The 24,546-nt window shown below is 42.7% G+C and overlaps 3 protein-coding genes across 3 annotated transcripts; all 3 read left to right on the forward strand.

The window, feature by feature from the left end:
- Positions 1–5,437: 5,437 nt before the first annotated feature.
- ttll6 (tubulin tyrosine ligase-like family, member 6) lies at positions 5,438–13,686 on the forward strand (the record flags this gene model as incomplete). The annotated part of the gene is made up of 14 exons (XM_083932134.1): positions 5,438–5,598; positions 5,842–5,879; positions 6,019–6,137; positions 6,586–6,716; positions 6,822–6,978; positions 7,063–7,206; positions 8,168–8,253; positions 8,348–8,573; positions 9,415–9,593; positions 9,695–9,883; positions 10,721–10,883; positions 11,216–11,461; positions 12,424–12,565; positions 13,400–13,686. 14 exons carry the CDS (start codon positions 5,438–5,440, stop codon positions 13,684–13,686), a joined length of 2,268 nt encoding a protein of 755 aa, XP_083788260.1.
- Positions 13,687–18,608: 4,922 nt separating this feature from the next.
- hoxb6b (homeobox B6b) lies at positions 18,609–20,415 on the forward strand (the record flags this gene model as incomplete). The annotated part of the gene is made up of 3 exons (XM_083932469.1): positions 18,609–19,053; positions 20,029–20,061; positions 20,159–20,415. 3 exons carry the CDS (start codon positions 18,609–18,611, stop codon positions 20,413–20,415), a joined length of 735 nt encoding a protein of 244 aa, XP_083788595.1.
- A 1,152-nt stretch (positions 20,416–21,567) lies between these two features.
- Positions 21,568–22,961, forward strand: hoxb5b (homeobox B5b; the record flags this gene model as incomplete). The annotated part of the gene is given in 3 exon segments (XM_083932468.1): positions 21,568–21,636; positions 21,638–22,271; positions 22,714–22,961. Coding segments are annotated over 3 exon segments (951 nt in total).
- Between the last annotated feature and the right edge of the window lie 1,585 nt (positions 22,962–24,546).

Below are 24,546 nucleotides of genomic sequence, written 5' to 3' on the forward strand. Positions count from 1 at the left end.
TTACATAAAGTCATTTACTAAAGTAGAAATACCACAGTGGAAAAATATATTATATCTATTCACTCCATGGACTCCTCTCAATGTTTTTGGTGCCATTGTCAAAGAATCAGAGGTCACAGATTTAAGTGCAAGACTAAATGCTGCGTTAACCCCGTACCATCTTCATCCGCCGCCCACAACAATCTTTGAACATGGCCTTGATTTCGATTTCCTCCTCAGTTGTGATGCAAACACTAACTCAAAATCTATAAACACACACACAGACACACATTTAAAGTCCTGAAAACTGCCTTTGTGGTAGTTCCCGTTACAGTGTGTGTCTCCAGGACCACATTTGGCCACGATGCCACACACTCACACACTCACAGAGTGAAAACAACACCAGCATTGCTCTTGTGGCTGGTAATTAGTAGAGATAAAAAACGTGATGTTAGGACAATATTCTGGGTCACCTGCTGCGACTTTTATGAAAACAGTTAGATTACCTTTTATTATTCTCCATTGTACATTTCACTCAGGGGGGTCGCTCTTTGAAAACCATGAGTGATATTAAAAACATTTTTTTTTTGTTTAGCAGTGAGCCACGGGGCTTTGATGGTGAACTGTCGGTTCTCTATGGAGTGAAGCATTTTCTCTTACTGATGAAAAACTCACCTTGCATGGAGCTGTTGTGTTTCTTGGCAAGATAATATGTCCGTAACATGTTTAAGCATGTTTTTTTAGAAATTAGAAAATGAAAACCAGGTTGTCATTGCCTTTCTTATTTAACAACACACCTGGGACACTATTTATTTATGCACAAGAGAAAGGAGCACATGAACTGCATTTAATTCCTCTATTTAATAAAAACCACACACTGTCACATTAAATTATAATTGCCATGCTGTGTAACTATATGAGAGCTCATGTTGCCCATGTTACACACACACTCACACACACGCAAAAGGTTTGTACACTTAAATACCTTCATTGACATCAGTGGAAGCTTAGCAGGTGATCTTTGAAGCATCATCCAGATTGAAAACAGATAAGTGAGTGTGGAAGAGTGTCAGATGTCAGCTGATGATTAATGCTGATTGATTGATAATTAAGTGTCAGCGCTTGGTTGTAGCTACGTCAACGCATTCTCGTTATCCAGTCTTGTTTTATCTGATGGGCACACCTGGTCGATTGTCGTGACAACTGGGGGAAACACAAGATAGTGCATCCTGTTTGTCGACTTTCTATTCATCCCTGAGCGGCGATTCCCCTTCTGCCCGTGCTCCATTTTTAATGTCTTCGATGGAAGGCTAAGCTTCAACTGGAGGTTCTCCATTTCAACTTGGCAAACAAGATGGATGTCCAGCCTGTTTGCTAACACCACACACACACACACACACACACACACACACACACACACACACACACACCGCCACGCCGCTTTTTCAGCACAGATTTTAAATTTAACAACTGGAGGCGTTGAAAAGCACTTCTCCTATTTCAGTGAACAAATATCAGGGATTATCCGTCTCCTCTTGCTCCCCGCTGAGGTCTCCTGCTCATTTTCTCTCCATCATGTCAGAGGGATCAGGTGTTTTGTCCCCACAGTTTCTAATTGGTCACCAGATCCTTCCTTGAGTGTGTAAGTCAATCTGAAGTGAGCCATCCTTGTGATGATACAAATCTACTCTCCTTTTTCTTTCTTTTTTTTATATAGACTCCAGAGGCAGACGGTGCGCTAAGTGGAGATGTGGCTCATTGGTTTGTCTACTGAAGAGTGTGACAGCATCTCAAAGGGCTCGTGAAAGAAAGATCCGTGCACCAAAGACGCGCGGAGGCAGACAAACGGACGAGGGGGCAGCATCTTCCAACTCCTTTTTCACAAATGTAGACTTACAGTGCAGGTGAGTAAAAGATATTTCGCAAATAAACAGTACTCAGCCGTACTCAGTATCTCATTTATAAGATACAAATAGCTTAAATGTATGCAGTCTGCAGAGACTACATTTATATTATTGAAGCCAGACTAAACATTAGATTCAATTAAACCATTTTGCAGCCTCCAAAGTGACCACAAAGTTAACTCAGCACCTCGTGAAAACAGATCATTATAACCTTCACAGAGAGAGGATTTGTTTTGCAGAGTTGTTGCGTTAAGCTACATTCGTTTAAGCTAAATATAAATATATAAACCAGATGGGTTGCGAATCCTGGTGAAAGAACTGGTTGAATAATCGATCCGTTAATCCACAGAAAATTAGCTCCTGATGATTTTTGATGATATTAATTCATCTAAAATAGAGAACTTTTGTGTGCTGCTGCCCACAAATGTGAAAAGATGCGCTGCTTCTCTGTTTCACGTTGCAAATGAAACACCTTTTGTGTTGTTGGACTGTTTTCAGACATAATTTGAATTCTTAAGAAGAGACTTTTGGCTTTTAAACACTTGTGTAATTTGCACATTTATTTACTTTTATTTGATACTTAAGATAGTTGTAGTTGCTGCATTATGTATGAGTGTTTACATGTGTGCTACACTAAGTTACAATTCTAATAAGATACGTTTTTTTCATAGAGAATTTAAAGTTTTGTCTTTTTTCTTCCATTTCATTGTATTAATTAAGCCGTCAGTGACAGCTTCTACATGTCTTAAATGGCTGTTGTTATATTATTGTCTGCTCTAAACTACTAAAGATAAACTAAACGTATTTCACATCAAATTTTCTGACAGAAATTGATTTAGTCTTTGCTTATTATCAATTTAGATGTACCACGATATCTCGAGATATGATTTAATCCCGATGAGATTCCACTGAAAGACGATAAATGATGATATTGATTCATCGCCCGGCTCTAAGTGGATCCTCTCTTGACAAACAACTCGTGGTTTTCGTGTTTAGTTCTGCAGTTTGTTAGTTTTTATTAAACAATAGAAAGTGCTAGAATGGCGTGTGGAGGTGTTGCCTGCATGTTGGATGTTTTGTAACGACACTGAGCAGTTAACAAAGTCGCTGTCGGTTGCGGACGGTTAAAACACAAAGGTTTTATTGATGTACCTGTTGTTGTTGCACACCGAGGGAGAACCTTGGAGAAATCCTTTGCGGGGCTGTAACTGTATCCTCCTGGTCAGCGGGGCGACTCGGCCCAGTGTAAGCTCACAGTCCGGGGCCAGGATTATCCAGATCATTGGATCAGAATACTGTTACCTAGCACCGTAACCTCCCACCGTGTACCTGGGATGTCCCTCCTTGCCGCCACCAGCCCCCCTCCGGGTACTCTGTCACGATCATTACCAGGCATTAACTTGACCTCGCCTTCAAGACACCAGATAGGAGGCAGAGGCGAACAGCTGAGACGCTGCTGTGACCATCGCTGGCTGCTGTGCTCGGGTCAGCGTGCAGACGGACATTAACAGAACAAGAAAACACAAGTGGAACTAAATTATAGGAACGTTTATTCCTATAAACTTTAGATTTTTAGTCAAATTGGAGGCAGCTCTCTATGAACAGTAGTGTCGGTGAGTTGCTCTAAACTGGAATATATAAACAACCATTAAATGGGTTGTCATTAGGTTAAAGGTTGAATATGGAGAATGAGCAGAACACCACCATCTAGTGTCTCAACATCGTAGTTGGAACAACAAAAAAGAAGTCCAGCAGTGGGGTTGCCAGGTTGGTCAGACCCGGCCCAGTAGCTCCAGGAGACCGGAGTCTGTTTGAGCCTGTTTGAACCCGTCCCCTCCAGAAAATCACAGCATAAAAACAAGGATTAGAGGAGTTTGACTGACAGTTAGCGTTAGCCGTTAGCGTTAGCCTTAGCCGTTCCAACTAAGTTAAGATGAAAGTGATCAAGGAGAAGCGTAGCCATGTGGGCGTGCGTTTGAATGGCGTTCCCCTCCTTTCTCTCAGTCCATGGAGTGAATGCTCAGCCTATAGTGACTCTGGTTCCATTTCCCCCAGTGCCAGCCTACAGTAGCTGCACCCAACAACAGACAACCCTGGCAGCCAGCAACGCCCAGAACGGGACAGAAAGTCATTGTCAAACCCTTCAAAAATGTTTAAAATGTTAATTCAGACTAAATATATATTTTATGGAAAAGCAACACTTTCATTCTGTACCCCAAGTTAGCATGTACGCATTAGCGTTAAGCGCAGTCTCACAAAAGCATGGCTGTAGACTCTTAAACTGTGTCCTAAATACAAACAACGTAACAATTCACTATATTCTAATTAGTTCACTGCACCAATCGTCATAGTTTATTGTTTTATCAGTCTGTATACAACAAAGTGAACGTACTTAACCACTAACAGTAAGTGACACTTTGACTTTGGGTATTTCACAAATAGAAACAAACCATTCTTTCTTAGGATTTATTACTTATTTTGGCTTTACAAGATCTCTCTGGAGCTGTTTCAACAACATCCACAATTTATTTATTTGCTTTTCCAACCGTTAACTGCTCCTGCTTTTCATTTTTGCATTGCATTGTGGGGAAATAGTGTCCATCAACACCACTCTCAAAAATTAACCTTTTTTTACTCTGCTTCCAGTTTGAGTAGATCTTATTTTGTTACTACATACTAAATCTGCGTGGAATAAGTAATATAACTTGGGACACGCTATTACTCTTGTTTATCCTACTGATGAATGTGCACTTCGCTGATGATGAAGGGGACAAGTCACTTCGGTTGGGTCACATTTTAGAAATGCTTTCAGACAGCGGACACTCAAGTATTCTAGGTGTCAGAAAAAGAATAAAAAAGGATGCATGAGGGGTGTTCAAAGTGACACAAGTTTCTAAAACGCCACAGCTGCCACGTGTTGTGCTGTTTTAAGCTAACCTGACGCAGCGAAATAAACAACATCTTGTTCATCAGTGGCAAGGAAGAAGGCAATCACAAGAGCCTCCCTACTCTTCAGACGGCTGTTGAAGCGGTTGATGATGTAAAAAAAGGCCTGTGTGTGTTCTGAGAATCAAACAAAGTTTAAAGAAAGAGGAAAAAAAGGAAAGTTGCTTCTCAAAACACATCACAAAAACGCTAATCTAAACCAAAACCGACCTATAAAGGCTACTTTTATGACCACTCTTGGTGTTGTTTTGAGAAAAGCATTAAAATGAAAGTTCTGGTTGGCCTGAGAGTTAATCCCCTCCTCACTGCTCTTGCACTATTATCCACTGTTTGTATCCGTCCTGCCACAATAACTCTTGAATGTCGGTGTGCGACAACGTGCCGACGGCCAAAGCACTCACCTGATGAGAGAAATGGAAACGGAAACATGATTCCGACAGCATGTTCTCTGCGCCCTTTGATTGAATTTCATCGTGAGGCTCGTGCAGCACACCCCATTAAAAACACACCATGTAAAAGAGACATGTTTGGGGTTTTGTGTGCAAGATTTTCTTTATTTTTTTTTGCATTTTCTCAAGTGCATTTGTTTTTGTTTGTGCACATGCAGGATGGGTCTACCTGTGGACAGCCCAGACAGAGGTGAAGACCCATACGGATACGAGCAGCAGGGAGAGGGAGAGGGAGAAGGAGAGGGCAGCGAAAGCCAAACTGAAGCCTGCACCCGCACCCCGCCGCCCATCAACAAGAAGAGGAAGAAATGCAAGAAGAGGTACTTTACTGCAGGATCTCCTCCGTTTTGTACTTTCACAGTTATGTCCCACTGCAGGTACATTACCTCTGAGCACCCTGACACTTATGAGTTTGTAACTTTACCTGGAGGCTCTTAAAGTTTCCTCACTCACTTGTCCTCATCACTCGGTGAAAGCTGGATGAGCCTAACGGGGCATTTGTGGGACACTCGCAGCAAAGCAGATGTCTGTCCCTCTTCTCTGTGTCTCTTCTCTTCCAGATGACTGTGGATCAACATCAGCAACTGTAAATATGAAAGTGGTACGTTCGCATAACTAAATCATAAATGTCTATTAATCTGTCATTTGGTGCAGATATCTACAGCACTCTGCACCGTTGTGGTTAATCTGTAGCTCCACAAACACGGTAAAAAACACTTCCTGCTGTTTCTTTGTCTCAGTGCGACGTGCTGCTCGCAGATACGGCCTCAGAGAGGGGACGGAGGTCGACGACTGGACACTTTTCTGGACCGACTGCTCTGTGTCTCTGGACCGCGTCAAGGACATAAAGCGTTACCAGGTATTAGACTGAATCGCTCAAACACCAACACACACTCGCAGTGCTGCCATCATGATAGAAGACTAATTAAACTGAATTCAATTGCGTGAATGAAGCTGAGAAGGGATCGGTGGGGAGTGATCACTCTGCTCTGCCAAATTGTAATAGCCTCACGTGTAATTTAAATCCTTCTGCTCAATATGCCATGAAATAATAAAAAGTATAGATTTCCACAGAGAATATGAGATTGAGTCATTTTTTTTTTCAGGGCACACGGCGGCGTTTCAGCTCAAGCAATCAATTTGTAATCTAATTGGGTAACTCAGGAAGTATTCAGCACCAATGATTCCTCTCTGAATGAAGAAGACGGATCCGTTTATTTTGTCATATCTCACATTAAAAAATCCTCACATGCCCGCAGAACTCTTCCCCCGGTAAACACTTGTGTTTGTGTCTCGTGTCTCTGCAGAAAATAAACCATTTCCCAGGGATGAGTGAGATCTGCCGCAAAGATTTACTGGCAAGAAACATGAACCGTATGCTCAAGCTTTTCCCCAAAGACTACAACATCTTCCCCAGAACGTGGTGCCTTCCTGCAGAGTCAGTTTGCACTCTTCCCTGTGATGATGCCCTCTTTAAATCGTTTTTTATTTAGTTTCCCTCACTGTGTCTTAACGCAACTCCTTATCTGATTATACTTTCCAGCTACAGTGACTTTCAAGCTTACACCAGGGCCAAAAAAAGCAAGACGTATATCTGTAAGCCGGACACCGGTTGCCAAGGCAAAGGCATCATCATCACCAAGTCCAGTAAAGACATTCAACCTGGAGAACATATGATCTGCCAGGTCTACATCTCCAGGGTGAGGGTTATGTTGAACAACACATTCACACACAAAAACACACGCAGGTTGAAGTTTAAACATTTTTCCTTCCATCCCCCGCAGCCTTTTATAATGGACGGATACAAGTTTGACTTGCGTATCTACGTGCTGGTGACCTCCTGCGACCCGTTCAGGATATTCATGTTCAGGGAGGGACTGGCACGCTTCTGCACCACCAAGTACAACGAACCAACGCACGGCAATGTGGTAAGAAATGTTTAAACATAGTAAGTCTGATATATCTTCATCTGTGCCATAGAGCTCCACTGTTGTTAAAGTGTAATTCCAACGCAAAATCATCCCATGGTCTTATTTCGACACTTACATACATCAAATAAGCCATCAAGGCAGTTTTTTTTGTGTAATAACTGTTAACTGAGAAATCCAGGAGAGTCGCTAACAGCCAGACGTGGCTAACTGTGATTAGCTCGGGGCAGTACGGAGAAGGCATTAAAAGGTCTTTTTTAAGCACTAATGCTGCTGAAACTAACAGCGAACCTCTGCAGCAGCATGAGAAGAGTCCCTACACACAAAACAAAGCACCAATGGGCTCCTTCCTTTGGGATTGACTTTGCTAATCCACTGTAATGGACTTTACTATGAGAGGAGCTGGTACAGGGGCCAGTAGGTAAGTCTTTAAAACACTCTTTTAATAAACTCTGGCTTCACTAACTACGCTGTTGGTGCTTTGTTGTGTGTGTAGGGACTCTTCTCATGCTGCTGCAGAGGTTTGCTGTTATTTTCAGCAGCATTAGTGGTTAAAAAAGACCTTTGAATGCCTTCACCTTGCTGCCCCGAGCTAATCACTGTTTGCCACGTCCAGCTGTTAGCGACTCTCCTGGATTTCTCTGTTAATAGTTGTTACACAAAAAAATATTCTTGATTAATTATTTGATGTATGTAAGTGCTGAAAAAGACCATCCATGGGAGGATTTTGCGCTGGAATCACACTTTAAAATATTCCAGTGAGAAACACTGCAGCACTGGGTCACATGTTCCTTCATCACCATGAACACACAAACCGTATTTGACTCAATCTCAAAATGGCTTCACAATGTATTTTTTAGGAAAGTCCCATTTAGATTAGTTCCTGATTGAACTTTAAATATAACTGTATATTTCTTTCTTGTACGTGGTGTTTCTCTCTTCCCTACTGTTCTCATGTTAGGACGATGTGTGCATGCATCTCACCAACTACTCCATCAACAAGAACAGCGAGAACTTTGTCCGTGACGAGGACACCGGCAGCAAACGGTAAAAACATAGAGAACACGTTTTGTCGTAGTAGTAATACTACTTCAGATACTGCGTCTTAATTGCATGTGTGTTGTTGCTTCTGTGTCTTCAGAAAACTGTCCACCTTGAACAAACTCCTGGAGTCCATCAGCTGCAACACGGACAAGATGTGGAACGACATCGAGGATGTGATCGTGAAGACTCTAATCTCCGCTCACCCGATCCTCAAGCATAACTACCACACGTGCTTCCCAAACCACACCACCGGCAGCGCCTGCTTCGAGATCCTTGGCTTCGACGTGCTGCTGGATCACCGGCTCAAACCCTGGGTGCTGGAGGTGAAAACACTTCCGTTCAATATATCAAACATCTATGTGCAGCTTTATTGTTGTCAACGGCAGGTTCTCAAGTTCTTAACAGGTATTGGATACAGAATTGTTTGAGAAGAAGCTTTTTGTTCAACGCCTTTACATTTGACCTTTCTCTAACATTGAAAAAACAGCCTCTTACAGTATCAGGTTTATCCTATATGCAGTGCCCATTTGTTGGAGAAATCCATCTTAATCTGACGGTCACTGATGCATCATGGGTATGTGGGTCATGCAGGTGAAATGAGTCCATTGTCCGTCCCCAGGTTCTGAGTTTCTTATGCGTAATTGTTCGAAAAAACAATAAAAGCAAACAGAAGAACAAACAAATCCTGCTCCCACTGCCTCTCTAGGCCGACACAGATGCTTGCTGGTCTCCCCCCTGCCTACCTACATATACAAACTCAGGCACCCAACTGCTTAACACAACAAAATACTAATTTTGCAAACGCTTAATATGCTAAATAAGAAAATAATGAAACAAAAACAAGTGAGTAGCAAAAGAAGATACTATCAGAACCTAATCTAAATGCAAAACTCTAGAATAATCAAACACTACGAAATCAAAACAACAAATAAACACTTTATAATGTGTGGAATATTAAAACCTGAAATGGCTGCACCATTACATTTCTTGACCCTAAAAAAATACCAAGTTTTGACATTAAAGGTTTAGATGTCTAGAATAATTGTCTGTGGTTCTGATCAGTATCTGGCTGCAAAGCTAAGAGTTTCCTTAAAGTTTAGGGGGTTAAAATGTAAGTTTTGGTCTAAGCTGATCCGTGTATTTGTACTGTACGTGTGCGTCCAGGTGAATCACTCCCCAAGTTTTACCACCGACTCGCAGCTGGACCGCGAGGTGAAGGACTCGTTGCTCTACGACACCCTGATTCTCATCAACCTGGGCGCCTGCGACCGCCGCAAGATCACAAAAGAGGAGAGACGCAGGGTGAAGGAGAGGCTGCAGCAAACCAGCACCAGGGAGGCCAGGTAGAGTTCTGTCAGATGCAAATGATCCCTCCCCTCCCCTCCCAAGGTCATACACCTGTTCCCGTAGACACATGCAGGTGACTGTAAGTGTGTGTGTTCAGGTCGGAGGAGCTGCGTCAGTGCCAGGCCGCCACGGTGGAACAGATGGAGAGGTACGAGGCCAAACACCTGGGAGGCTTCAAGAGGATCTATCCCAGAGAGGGAGGGGAGAAATACGACAAGTACTTCAAACACAGCAGCTCGCTCTTCCAGGAGACCGCAGCGTCCAAGGCCAGAGAAGAGTGTGCCAGGTACCTGCAGCATGCTCGCAACATGCTCAGCACAGGGGAAAAGACAGACAGGGTGGTTCAAGTGCAACGCGTGAGAGCGTTTATTCTGCTCATTTTGTGCAGGTTTAGTTCAACTGCACATTTCAAACACAAGGAAGTAAAAGCGCTTTACGTTAAACATTAAAATAATATTAAAACAGTAATTTATAACATTAGAAAATAAAAACAAGCTTACAAAATAAGGAATAAAATACAAGAATAAAAGTCACAGTGCAGTGTAAGAAATTAATAATTATTTAATTTAATAAAAGGTTAAATCAAACACAAAAGAATTGAGAGTTGCAGCGTTTGTGATTGTCCTCCCGGCAAAGAATACGAACACGCTGAACGATATAAGATCATCTTTCATTAGTCCCACAGTGGGAAGTTAAAGTTACAGCAGCAAAGAGGAAATAAAAAAATTATTAAATTCAGTAATCATCTGTAAAAAGCTCAGTAAAAAATGCAAAGTACAATAAATATGTAAACAGTTAACGGTAAAAATGTGAGTTAACAAGTAAAGTAAACAGTAAAAAGCCAAACAGGATAAAGAAACACACTGGAAGTTCATGTAAAACATCGTTGCACGGTAGAAATATTAATTGCATGAACGAAAGACAAGTATAGAACAAGACACATGCAGCTAGATGGGAAGAACTGATGAATTAGTTGAATAAAATTGACAAATTTGAATATATTTATCAGCATTACATTTGAATTATCTTACATTTAGCTTAAAATGATAGGTGCATTTAATTAAAGGGAAATAATAACTAATTATTATAAGAAATCCTTTTTATATCGTCTTTCTGTGTTTAGGCAGCAGCTGCAGGAGCTGCGTCTGAAGCAGGAGCAGCAGGAGAGAGACCACAGAGGAGGCCGCAGGAGAGAGCTGCAGGGGGAGACGGCGGGGGAGAGAGTCAAACCTCGTCGAGCACAATCACAACCCCCCAACTCAAACTGTGACTGTGACCCGCAGCCGGTGAGGCTGTCTTATCGTTTCATTAAAGATGCAGTGTCGAGATGAAACCAGCAGAGGGAGTCCAACAGCTTCTGTCTCATGATGAGTGGTTCATATTCTGGCTGACCCCTTTGAGTAAATGGACTCACTTTAAATTAGCTAGAATAATATTCCTGCAGATAATTCCTATTGGACGGCTCTGATTTCAAAGTCTGATATCTTTCACTGTGAAGACGGGGGGAAACAAACGGTGTTATCAAGGTTATTCAGTGACAGTAATTGCTAATATATTGTAAATGCATACATGTACAGTAAGGCAATAAAAACAAATTGAATCAAATGTTCCTCCGCAGCCGTCCCTGTCCAGCGTGTCGGTGGATCCTGAAGCTGCAGAACTCCGAGAGGAGGAGGAGGAGGAGGCAGACATCATGGAGGAGCAGGAGCGGGTCGACGCGCTGCTCCAGAGGAAGAAACTGCTGCAGGACCTGGGGGTGGTGGACCAGATCCACCAGCTGCTGAAGGACCGGGCGGACGCAGGGGGGGTCCTGAGGGACGCCTGCACCCAGAGCGAACAGCATCAGCAGAGACGACAGACGGAGGTGAGACCCGACCTCAGGTGCTGCGTTCCCCTTAAATGTTTCATGAACACACACATCTTCACTCAAATGATGAGACTTTCGCTGCCTCGAGCCTCCCGTCACTGCACCTCTTTTATTCCAGTTGGACTCTTGGATGCACTTTCCCCAGCGGACAAAGCAGCAGCCGTGCACTCAGATGTCACGTCAGGTAGAGACACAAGACGCACAAACACCGATCCGATGTGTTTCATTCAAATAAATCAGGAATGGGAGGCGTTCTGACCCTTTAAAGAACACAAAAATAATAAATTCTGATTCAGTTTATTAAAAAACCTCCAGAAGAAAAGAAAAATATTGGTGAAAAGAACATTTTTCCATTTATTTTTGCAGTTTCACACTTTTAAATAATAGCGATTATTTTCATTATCGATTAATCTGTTGATTAAATTTCTTGATTAATTATTCAACCTACAAAATGTTTAAAAAAAGTGAAAAAACCCATTCAGTGTCTTCAGTTTGCTTTTCAACATTAAAAAAACATTAAATTTACTGTCAAATAAGAAAGAAAACAAAGAACTTTGAGGAGCTGAAAAAACGATTAAAAAGATAGTTGATTAACTGTCTTTTAGTCGACTAATCAAACTTGTAAGTCGTAATAATATCGTAGTTTTGCACAGAATTATAAGAGAAATGTGTCCAAATAAAACTGCAGGTTGCTCCAGAGGCCCAGACGCTCACGCTGTACTTATTATAAATTAAATGATAGGTTTTACCTCTAAATCAATTTAAAACGTATGCTGACATAAATCCACATTCATAGTAAACCTGAAATGTTAATTCTCTATGAACAGATCCAATCCCAGTATGTTAAGAATCAGCGACTGTGTGACACTGTGAATGAATATCACTGATAATCTTCATCACCAACGAAACATCGTCATGAAGCAGAAATAAACTGACATAATATCGTCTCTGCGTTGCAGCACGTGCACTCCCACATGACTCAGCAGCGCCCGCTTCGGCCCACGATGGACCCGAGCAGCCTGAACGAGTCCGAGGCCGACAGCCACAACAGAGCGGGAGAACCACGCCGGACCATCAGCGCCCAGCGCACGCACTGGACAGGTAAACACCCCCTCCCCCCACACACACACACCGATTTGACTGAAGCGACCTGAACACAGCAGCTAAAGGCAGGTGAAGTACGTCTTTACGTCTCTGGAGCATCACAAGCTCCTCTGGGTTTTTCTTCTCGACTGAACGTCAGTGTTTGGCTCCTGTGTTTGATTACTAAACACTTTTAGAATGAAATGTCCAACTATATTATAAAATTAAAGAAGAATATTCTTGATTATAACAAAAATAGCGTCTGTTGATGAGCTGAAAAGTGACTTCTTTACTGTTTCCATTACACAAACACTTAAATAATTAGTCTGCACTCTTAATTTAGACATAACATGTTTATTCTTGTTGTTAAATTATTATTTGTCTTGTTTTATACGAAGAGAGTTTGTGTGAATTTTGAATTAAAAGCATCTTGAAATGTGAGAAATTTACCGTTAACCTCGTTTATGTTTGTGCATATTCTGGATATTTATATTTTATAGTTGAACTCTTCCATACTCTGCACATGAAATCCCTCTTGATTAATAATATCTGATTATATTAAACTTCACAAACATGTCCTTGTACTTGTTCCTACATGTGACGTGACTTTTTGTTTTTACATGCATGTTTTTATTTGTTCTTAAAAGGTGTGAAATGCACTTTTTTGTGATTAAGTGTTCGAGTTTCTGAGCGATTTCCTGTCTCCGTTCTGTAAAAGAAGTTTTATTGTGAGCATGAATGTTGTGGATGTGTTTCCTGTTGTTGAAGCGACACGAGCGACTGTGGCTCTGAACAAACTCCACAGCCTCATCGTCTCCCAGAGTTCAGACCTTCTCTCTGTCTCCTCACCAGTCGGCGGCTCTCTGGCGGTCAGGCAGGACACCAGGAGCAGCGACCACGCGGACGCCCGGTCCCGTCCCAGCATCCCCGCCATAAACCACGTCCGTAAAGGAGCCCAGCGCTGCGCCTACACGTCCCACGACCCCGCGGCCCTGCAGAGCCTGCTCGTCGTCTCCTCTCGCGCCCCCCTGGTCAGGAGGCCTGGCTTCTTTCACATCGTCCGCAACTCCTCCTGCAGAGCCCCGCAGCAGCAGCAGCAGCAGCAGCAGCAGCAGCAGCAGCACGGTAAAGGCCAGTGAGAGGATTAAAACCACCGTCGACACGCGGCACCTGAGGAGAACTGGAGGTAGAGAGGCTTTAGAACTGTGAGAAATGCAGAAACACACTGTGCCTACGACGAATATCTCATGTTTATAGTAAGGTTTTATATCCGAGCTCGCCGCCATAAAACCTCCAGCGCTGCAGAACAACAACATTATTGCTTTTTAACCTTTTTTCTACATACTGTGTGTGCTCACATGTGTAATGTGTTTGCTCTGGGGAGGAATTATCTCACAGGAAACCTCAACGAAAGTGCCAAAATAAAAGCAAGACAAGCCCCAATTTAACACCATGAGACCCAAATCCTCTGAATATAATAAACACTGATTATTGGGAGTGGATGTGAGTTAAAACTGACTCAATGGATTCAAATTAAAGTATAATAATTAACTTTGAGGAGAGAAACTGAGGGGATGTTACAAAATAAAGGCCTTCTGCTTATTTAAGGGGAATCTGTTTGTGCAGTTTTTTGTTTTTTGCACTCATGGTTTATAAAATATATATTTTTAAAATGTGATCTTTAATTTTTTCATTCAGTTTTTACAGAAAAAACGAATCCCAGTGCATTTACATATATATTATATATATTAGATAATTCACTTCTGCTGCAAACGTGTATTTAGCTCAACGTTGCACGGTAAGTTCCCACGTTTTTTTCTGTGTTTCTTCCCCCTGAAGCTTTTCAGTGAGAGTTCAAAGAGGCCGTAAAGTTTTACAGCATCTCTGCAGAGTCCCGACTCTTTTCTTTGGTCTCAGACTGAAAAAAACAACAGAAAAAGACAAAAAAAACGGGACAAATTCTGCAAAAACAACAACGTCGCCCTGCGCGTTTAGTGAAGAGGATTTTAAACAGCTCGGGAAATAGTTGGACTGATATTTGTGCAGCGTGAGTATAAATAAAAATATTAATATTTCAATAACATGCAAGAGAAAGAGCTTTAAATGTTCGTTGTGCGTCTGAAACTTGGAAAACGCAAATTCACCGCCTGAGTTTAATCGAAATAGATTTTATTTGATATATTTTAGGAAGCAGGGCCTCTGTGAAGACTTGTTTTTAACTGAAATATTAAAAAAAGACAGACAGAAAATCACAAGGCCTAATTAAATATAAACTGGATTATTCTACATTTAGGGATTTTTAACCAACTTAGATCAAAGGACACCTACTTTTATTTGAGACTTTTATTTTGGAAATGCAGTTAAAATTTGATCCCTTGTTTTTTTTTCTTTATTCGTATTTTTGTTATAAAGTAAAAATATAAAACATTAAAGGAAACGGTCGCTTTGTTCAGTTGCATTTCAGGAATTTATGGTTTTATTGCGTCATAAATGTCGGAAATCCTGTTTGTTGTTGGTGAAAATCACCAGATGCAAAGTGAAAAAGTCCATTTTAGACAAAACCCGAACGGAAATAAGACATTAGAGATAAAAACAGGGAAGAAGAAGATGATGAAACACGGTTTTAAATAACCACCGTGTCCGTGCGTGGCTTTAAAACAGAGGTTTAATTTCCTCCTGATCATTTTAATCTGAAAAATGGGGAAAATGTGACGCTTAAAGTTTTTTTGTGACGTTGAAATAAAAACTCCTCCTCAGGACTTCAGTCGCCACCTCCATCTGCGGCCTGAGCTCACACACATCTGCAGAGACTGATAAATAAAAGGTCTTTAATGCACGCACTGTTTCAGCCCGAGAGCAGAAAATCCCACCCGTGAGTCACGTTTGAGGTCATTATTTTAGAGAAACAGAAGAAAAAACGAGGTCATATAGAGGATTTGATGTGATACCATGTGTGTGTGACGCTGTTAAATAACACCACATGTGATGAGAGAACAATAAGAAGCTGTACACACCTTTTGTTTTTAGTGATCTGGAACAAGTGCACCTCCACATCTCTCACATTTCAACATCAAATCCTGCGTCACATTCAAGCACACGAGGCTTTGGAGGGGAGAATAAAAAGATGGCGATGAGAAAGCGCGTCTTTAAAGCTGCTGTTTATGAAAATTTACAACTTTGCCACGGAAGTTTACGACTCGCCGGGCTCCGGGATTGGTCGCTGGCGGTCATGTGGACGGCAGGAATGGGAACTTATTTCCCATGAGGTTTTATTGCAGCTGCTGTTTCCCAACCGCTCATTCACTTAACACTAGTAACACAACCTTTTCCTTGGCTCTTTGTTTATGCAACACGCGTTTACGCCGCGTTGTTGTTGTTGTTGTTGTGCGTAATTTTCACCCAAAACTGGGCGCGATGGATGGATGGATGGATGGAGCGTCCCCGCGATGCTGCTGCTTCTTCACCGTGTGCGCGCCATGTTCATGTTGGCTGCACTTGTGAAGCTGTATGTTGGTGAAAAATGAAGGATGATCACAGTGCTGGATGGTGGGATTACCTTTATGAAATCACTTAAACAAAGTGAGGGAGAAAAGAGGAGGCGAGAGGAGTGTTCCGCGGAGTGGCACCCACACGGGGAATGATGGATTATCAACAAAGGTAAGGGCACCATGTTTCTAATCCAGCAGCGATTAAGTCCAGCACAAGTGCGCCGCTGCACCGCTGCTGTGGCCGAGCTGTCACCGAGGGCCTGGTGTTTAGATTACTGCTAAATGGGGGGAAGATCAGTGTTTTTAAAAAATGGCATTTATCCAAATCTTCCTGTGTCTTTTCCCTACGCTGTGTGACATTCACAACCAGTTGCTGATCTTGTGTTTAACCCGTGGGGTGCCGCAGGTAAACACACCGCAGTATATGCGCTAAAACGTGTCCAAACGACCCGACATGGGGCAAGTTTGAGGCCTTTTACGCCACTAATGTTCTCTAATGTGTTGTGGTTTCGGCTGGACAGGTTTGACTTTGATGATGATGATGATGGTGATGGTGATGATGATGATGGTCGTGCAGGCCCTGACGCCTTTCTTTAGAAGAAATCAGCTAAATCTTCCCCCTTTGACTCCTCTGAGGCTTTAAAGTCTATTTAATGATATTATATATTGTGTTATTTTATTGTTTTATTGTGAAAATCCTGTCGTGTTTGCTTCAGGGTGATGTTGCGCCGCCTCATCGAGCTGTTTCGCCTTTTGTCCATTCAAATATTTTATAATTTTTGACGCATATTTGTCCTCATTGTTGCCAATTTGTGATTTTTCAAACACTACTAAGTCGATAATGGCCGCGTTGATCGTTTTAGTTGGGTTTCCGGCGCCTGTGCAGCGTTTCTCTGCGGCTCCTGTGTGTCTGCAGGGTTCTAGGAGCTTCTTTAAGATGCTGTGGTGAAGTAAAAACACCAGATTGTGTTTTTGTGTGTTCAGTTTTATCATCTGGGGCTTTGTTTGTTCGGCTGCACTTTCCAAACGCCCGGCGGTTGTGAGGCTGCAGGGCTGCGGCCTGTGTTTACTCACTGGATCTAAATTCATCTGAACATTTAAAGCAAAAGTGTTTCTATCAAAATTAAAAATAAAAACTCCAGGAGCTCATAAAGCAACGACGAAAATCAGCATGATTTATTTCTGTTATATGAATTAATAAAGATTTATTTTTCCTGCCTAATTCATGCAAACCACTGTGAAACGTTCACGATTCACATGAAATTAACACCAAAGTGCTTTATTTCGTTATTTTAATGTTTTCTTTAGAGTTTTTCCAAAAGCAAAAGCGAATTAAAAAGATATAAATACTCAAAATTAAATTAAAAACAGCCTAAATATAAATTATAACAAATTATTGGAACAAATTCGCATAATGTGTTCAAGAAAATGCTGTAAAGTCGAAATATTAACAATAAAAAAGGCTTCAAATGCGAAAACAGGCAGTGAATTTGAAGGTTATTAATAATACTGAGATAATAATTGATCCATAACGTACATATTAATTATGTACACTAATAGTAACGTGAATTAACATAATAATAGTAATAATAGTAACGTGAACACTGATGGTGAGTGAATGATGATATTTCACACATTTATACTCACACACTTGTGTTTTAAATGAACTGGTTTCCACTTGATCCACTTGGTGTGTGTGTGTGAGGAAGATGGCGATGATGAAGGTGATGATCTGTGTGGAGGAAGCGCGTGTCCTCCCTCGTGCCCTCTGCGCGTCTTCGTGGACTTGAGTCACAGCTGGTGTGGAATGAGAAAACTGGACGAGCTCTCACCTTTGTGTTTTTTTGAAAACAGAGACATGAAACATGAACGTTATCGTTTTGTTCTGCGTCGATTTGGATTCAGTGTTGCTGGTTTTTAAGAGTTCCTGCAGCTGCGACGAGAAAACACTTTTATTTATCAGTTATTTGGTGATTTAACAGGATGGAAGTGAAGGTTTGATGCACAGGAGGAGAGTCAGGGAGACGGGAATGTGTGCGCAAATGGAAATAATGCGCAAAGTGTTTGGCTTTTGGCTGCGAGCTTTCTTTTTCTTTTTGCATTAAGTGTGTGTGCGTGTGTTTGTGCGCGTGAAAGAGAGTGTGTGCACGCGTGCTTGTTTATAAGAAGGGGGGGTGGGGGGTCTGCTTTATTGGACTGTATTTGCATAAAATGAAAAGTTCTTCCACACTGTTCTATGTTGTTTTTATATGTATTTCTGAGTCGCGGCGTCTCCGTGTGCGTGTGCGTGAGCGTGCGTAAAGACCGACATGCTCGAGCGCTTCATTTCGATTCACCGGGGACTCCTGCGCGCAACAAGAGCCCCCCATGGGTGCAATAGTGCAAGCACAGACGGGCGCTGATTGGCCGGCGGTTGATCAGCTGGTGCACTTCCCCTCTGTGTTCAGTGGCACCTCACAACCCCCCCTTTCAGCAAAAACCAAATCTCGGATAAAGTAATGGCAAAACCACTTGGACTATAAAAGACAACAAATCATATTCCTCCGGAGTATATACACCCCGTTGTCCACCCAATGAGTTCCTATTTTGTTAACTCAACTTTTCCCGTGTCTCTACCGGGAGGACAGGACTCTCTCCTGGGTCAGATACCGTTATATTCCTCGGGATACACCGATCCGTTAAGACACTACTCCAACGCGGCCACATATGGAGCAGCCAACATGCAGGAGAAGGTTTACCCGGCGTCCTACTACCAGCAGACGGGCGCAGCGGCCGCGGCCATCTACGGAAGGGCCGGCGGCGGAGCGCCCTGCGACTACAACCCGGTCGGGACTTTCTACAAGGACGCGGAGGGCTCGTGCGCTTTCTCGAGCCGCGACGACCAGCCGCTGTTAGTCACTCAGGAGCAGCGCAAAGCGGAGTGCCCCGAGCAGGCTGTCAGTATGAGCAGCAGCATCGACGACAAGTCCTCCACTCTCATCTACCCGTGGATGCAGAGGATGAACGCCTGCTCCGCCGGTGAGTACAAAACGTTTGACTGTTGTTGTCACGCAGCCCGGGGGGTAAAAAAACACACAACAACCGAGGGTCCTCTGCTCTCCGCGTGATGGAGTGAGCACCCTGAGCTCCCAGAGTTACCTGTGAGCTGCGCAGAGCTCCACGCTGCTGATGTTTAATCAACTCAGTAACACCGAAGAATTACGCGATTACACAGTCGAGAGTAGAGTTTGAGATTATTGTGATTGCGCACGGATCCACGCGCGCCTTCAGGGCTTTTGGCTACATCATCATCATATACATCCACGCGCACACACGCACGCACACACACAGACTCGGCCTACACCACCCCAGCTTCAGCTTAAAGCTCCTAAGTGTCACATGGTTTCTTTAGATTGGGCCTTTTTTCAAGTTTAGAGGGAAACGAAATGTCGCGGAAACACTTTCAGCAGCGATGAAATGTACAAAAGGCTTTTTCTTTGTAAATGTCGCTGTAGAAGCTCTGTTCCTCAGTGCGCAGCGTGACTCTGACTGTACACCCTCACTGTAATGTTACAGAACAATGTGCTGCTGCTGTCACAAGAGAGAAAACACACCATGAGGGCACTTTTACGCACCAAACCATACACACTTTAAAGGCTACAGCCCGTTGTAGCCCACATTAATGACACTATCTAGGGTTTTTCTTAGAATAAAATATGTTCAGATCATTATAAACTCCCTGTAAGATGTGTCACGTGCATAATAAAGATATATTATAGTAAAGAATAGTGATATTATTGGATATATTTTTAGAACCATGAGTATAAGCTGTGGAGTGCCATTTGCGTAAAGAGGAAATTAAAGAAAAGTCTAAAAATAAAGTATAGTTAATTACTATTTGATAATTTCCTACTTTAAACACAACCAGATAATATATTTGAATGTTATAAAACTGTGGTTTTGGAGTTGAAATACACCAAAGATCTGAATTACCACTTTATTGTATTTTTTCAGACACACCACTACAGATTTCGAGTGCACTCTCAGGTAGATTTGATCTCCTACACTTTGGACATTCACTCAAGACAACACGTCTAATTATTAATTCATTAAATCCCTATTTCTCCTTTTTTCTGTGTTCCAGGTCCTTTTGGCAACAGTGGCCGCAGGGGCCGACAGACCTACACCCGCTACCAGACTCTGGAGCTGGAGAAGGAGTTCCACTTTAACCGCTACCTGACCAGGAGGCGCCGGATAGAGATCTCCCACGCCCTGTGTCTGACGGAGAGACAGATCAAAATCTGGTTTCAGAACCGCAGGATGAAGTGGAAAAAGGAGAACAAACTCCTCAACCCCTCAAAGACACCGGAGGAGGAAGAGGAGGCGGAGAAAAAGAGCTAAAAAAAAAAAGGGACACTGACAGAAAGAAAGGCATGTGTGTGCGTGTGTGTGTGTGTTTGTGCACACTCCCAAAATAAAAGGATGTATTATTTCTTTGTAGATAAAGTGCCGCCAACCCCATGTTAGAGACGTGTAGAGTGATAGACTTTATTTCAGTGTCTGCACGGTGATCATGTCTGCATTACCAGGTCCTCCTCTGTCTGTCCGTCCTTGTGCTCGTGTGTTTGATTTAGGGGACTATGCAAAATCCGACAAAATGTAAATAATGTTTCGTGTTTAGTTTTCCACACAGGTGTTACCTCATTGTCGTAGGCCTACTGAGTTTTATTATAATTATTTTTACGACATCAAAAGAGTCCTTTTTGTCCCTTTGTTATTGCTCATCCTGTGGTGTTCTAGCTGTCCTCTGGTAGTCTTGTCGTTTACAGATGTGCCATCAACCCTCGTTTGTACAGTTACATGTTATTTATTGTTGTTCACTCTGTGTTCAATGCACATCTGGATATCGTGTGCAATATTTTGTTTAGGAAATTGTACATAGAAATAAAGGCTTTTTGATGTATATTGGAAAATCTTGTGGCGTCATTTATACCCGAGGAAAAAATATGATTGTTAGCTGCAGCGTTATTATTCTAAGCATTATTATTATTATTATTATTATTCCAGGGTCCTGAGCTGCTCGTGAAGGCACAATAAACCTCTAAAATAAACCTATAAATTCACATAAATCCTGCGTAAAGATTAAAATAATTTCCACGTTGACACCCTCCGCGTCAAACAGCCGACAGAGCGGCTGATAAGTCTCTGTTATGTGTTACCTGAGCCTTTTGTGGCCCATATTATCAGCGCGTTACATAAATGATGGATGAGCCGAGGGCCTGACAGCGCGTCCCGGCGGGGCACTACCGCCTCTGTCCGGAAGATGGCGCTCTCTGCCTGCTCGGCTCTCGGGGGCGCAGCGGGGAGGCACCATTGACTGGAGCCTAACGACCATTATTTCGTCATCATTTGTAACCATGGAGCATGAATTACCTCTTGAAGTCATCAGTGAGGATTTACGACTGGTCAACAAAGGCACGTGATTCCCGAGCGCTCTCCCATATTTGGCCGCATACCTGGCAAAGTACAGTAGGGCTTCATTGCTTATAATTCATGATTGCATCCATAAATCGTGCAAGCACACAGGATTATAGCGACAAAGATCTACAAATCGAGGCTTTAAAAATCCAAGCAAATGAGCTCTTACTTTGTAAACTCGTTCTCAGGGCGCTATCCAAATGGCTCCGACTATCAGTTACTAAATTATGGGACTAACGGCGCTGTGAGCGGTTCCTTCAGAGACCCTGGCACCATGCACTCCGGGTCTTTCGGCTACAACTACAATGGCATGGACCTAACCGTGAACCGCACCAACACCGGCAGCCACTTCGGGGCCGTGAGAGAGGATGCCCGGGGATTCGCGCCGGACGCCCGCTACAGACAGACGCCCAACTGCTCGCTCTCGTCTCCAGATCCGGTGCCGCCGTCGTGCGCCACGGCCAGCCGGGAGCCGCTGGAACTAAAAAGCCCCTCTCCTCCCTCTGACCGGAGCTCGACCTCGAGCGGCAACAATCTCAACAAAAACAACAACGCTCATTTCACGGAGATAGAGGACGCCACGGTCGCGTCTGAGACCGACGAGGGCGCACACAGCAGCGGCGGCTCCAGCGCGGCAACTCGGGCGCAGCAGCAGCAGCAGCAGCAGCAGCAGCAGCAGCAGCAGCAGGACCCCAACGCCACCTCCTCCACTCCCACATCAAATGATTGCCAATCGCCACAAATATTCCCCTGGATGCGGAAACTGCACATAAGCCATGGTATATTCACAACCTCTACTAATATTTAGTTTTGAAGGATGTCGCGCTGACGGTGTGTCGTAAATCTGTCATGTGTTGCATGAGTGAGCAGGTCGGTGTGGATGCACAGGAAAAGGCAGGGGTGGTGAAGTCTTTAAGGGGTTGTTTGGGGTTCAGGTTAGACTGCAGCTGGAGCCTCAGAGAGGACGCGTAAATGTGGATTTTTTTGAATGTGCTGTCGGTGCCACGGGACCGGGCAGAAATAACCGTGTGAGTGTCGGTGTGTGTCGTGGTGGTTGCATGCGTCCTGCCTGCATCGTGTCATGTCGTGTGACCCCTCCGTGCATCCTCACGCTGGGAGAAAGTCTCGCAGTGAAACCTCTTGTCTCTCTGTGTGGTGGTGTGTTGTTGTTGTTGTTGTTGTGCAGTGCAGTTGCTAATCTTCTCTGTAAAACAATTGTAGATATGACTGGACCTGATGGGAAAAGGGCCCGAACCGCGTACACCCGGTACCAGACGCTAGAGCTGGAGAAAGAGTTTCACTTCAATAGGTACCTGACCAGGCGGCGGAGGATAGAGATAGCCCACGCCCTGTGTCTTTCCGAAAGACAGATCAAAATCTGGTTTCAGAACCGCAGGATGAAGTGGAAGAAGGACAATAAGCTGAAGAGCATGAGCCTGGTGACGGGAGGCAGCGCCTTCCACAACTGACTAACTTTTGGGGGGTGAGAGATAAAAACAAAAAAAGAAAAAGAAGAAGAAGAAGAAGAATAAAGCAGAAAAGGGAATAAATAAAAAAAAGAACCCATGAGTACTGTAAAGCTATTTGAAAGCGCAGCACCTTGCAGCATGCTATTGTGATAGAAAAAGAAGTATTCCGTGCTCATTTTGAGTTTCCTCTTGTTGTGCTATGATAGCTTAGATGTCCTGTTTGGAGAAATAACATGTAAATAGTATCGGGGGGGATTAATGTCCATGCTTTTTTTGTTTCTCTCTCTTTCTCTCTCTATGTCTGTCTTTCTCTCTTGAACGTGTTTCAACCTGAGCTCTTTATTGTGACCTGTCGACGGTCTAACAGGAGTAAAATTCACTGTACAGTTTAAAAAAAACAACATATGCTGCTCTTCATTGAATGTAATGTATTCCGGGGGCCATTCAAAGCGCTTCAGTGTGAGTTTTACTGCTATTTTTGATGGTTCTCTTCATGAAAAAGTCCAAGCCAATGTGTAGCTTTTAGGGTATTTTGTGCATTTATTATTATAATTATTATTATTATGGATTAATTCATATTGTTTAGAGTAAATATGAGCGACGCAAAAGTGTATTCAAACCTGTCAATGTGATGAATTTTTAGTGCAAAGGGTTTATTCTGTGGATATTAGACAGTGACGTGAGCTTTCTTCGCCAATAAGCTTTTTGTATTTGTGAGTGAACTCAAAGCGCTTGGAAATAAAAGTTTCTCTCAGTTGCTTTGGACGTGTTTGGACTGTGTTATCAATTTAAATGCTGTTTTTTTTAGTTTAAAAAAATAAGCAGCTGCTGGTTGATCCTGTTTTTTTAAGTCTCTAATTATTAACTTTAAAAACAAAATGTCACAACACACAAGAAACTTTTTCACACTTACCTCCTCTCGGGCTTCTTCTGCACAGTTCTCCGCCATGTGGGGAATATTGTTGGTGATAAAATCCACACACACACACACACACACACACACACACACACACACACACACACACACACACACACACAAACACACACACACACACCAAAAAAACAGAGCTTTTCTATGGTTTACAGGTATATAGGCATGGCTCAAGTTGGTAAAAATCCCCCTTAGCAAAGATCGTATAGACCTATATTATACTTAGAGACTGTGGAAAGTCACGTGAGGTCCATAAAGTTGGCCTTTATGGTTTTGGGGAGTAGACAATGTACTATATAATTCACAACCTTGAATGAAAGTGACGGCTTAACTGCGTGGATGGGACTGGAAAGGCTGGACATGCAGGGAAGGGATGTCCACTCACATTCAGTCGGTTTAAGCTGCTGGGGGAAAAATGCTCTTATATATATTTTAAAAAACAGAATTTGTGTCTTCTATGGTTTTATTTTGAAATAATTATACGTATATTAAGTTTTTAAATGGGGCTCTAATGGAAAAAAAATACAATTTGAGATAAAAGTCAGAATTCGTCCACATTTCTGACTAAAAATTTAACAGTTTTAAAATGTTTAAAGCTTCTTTTTGGTGAAAAAAGCTTTAAATTACTGTTTTTTCTGCACATAAATGGCCAAT

This window comes from Echiichthys vipera, assembly GCF_963691815.1.
Source record: "Echiichthys vipera genome assembly, chromosome: 18".
NCBI lineage: Eukaryota > Metazoa > Chordata > Actinopteri > Perciformes > Trachinidae > Echiichthys > Echiichthys vipera.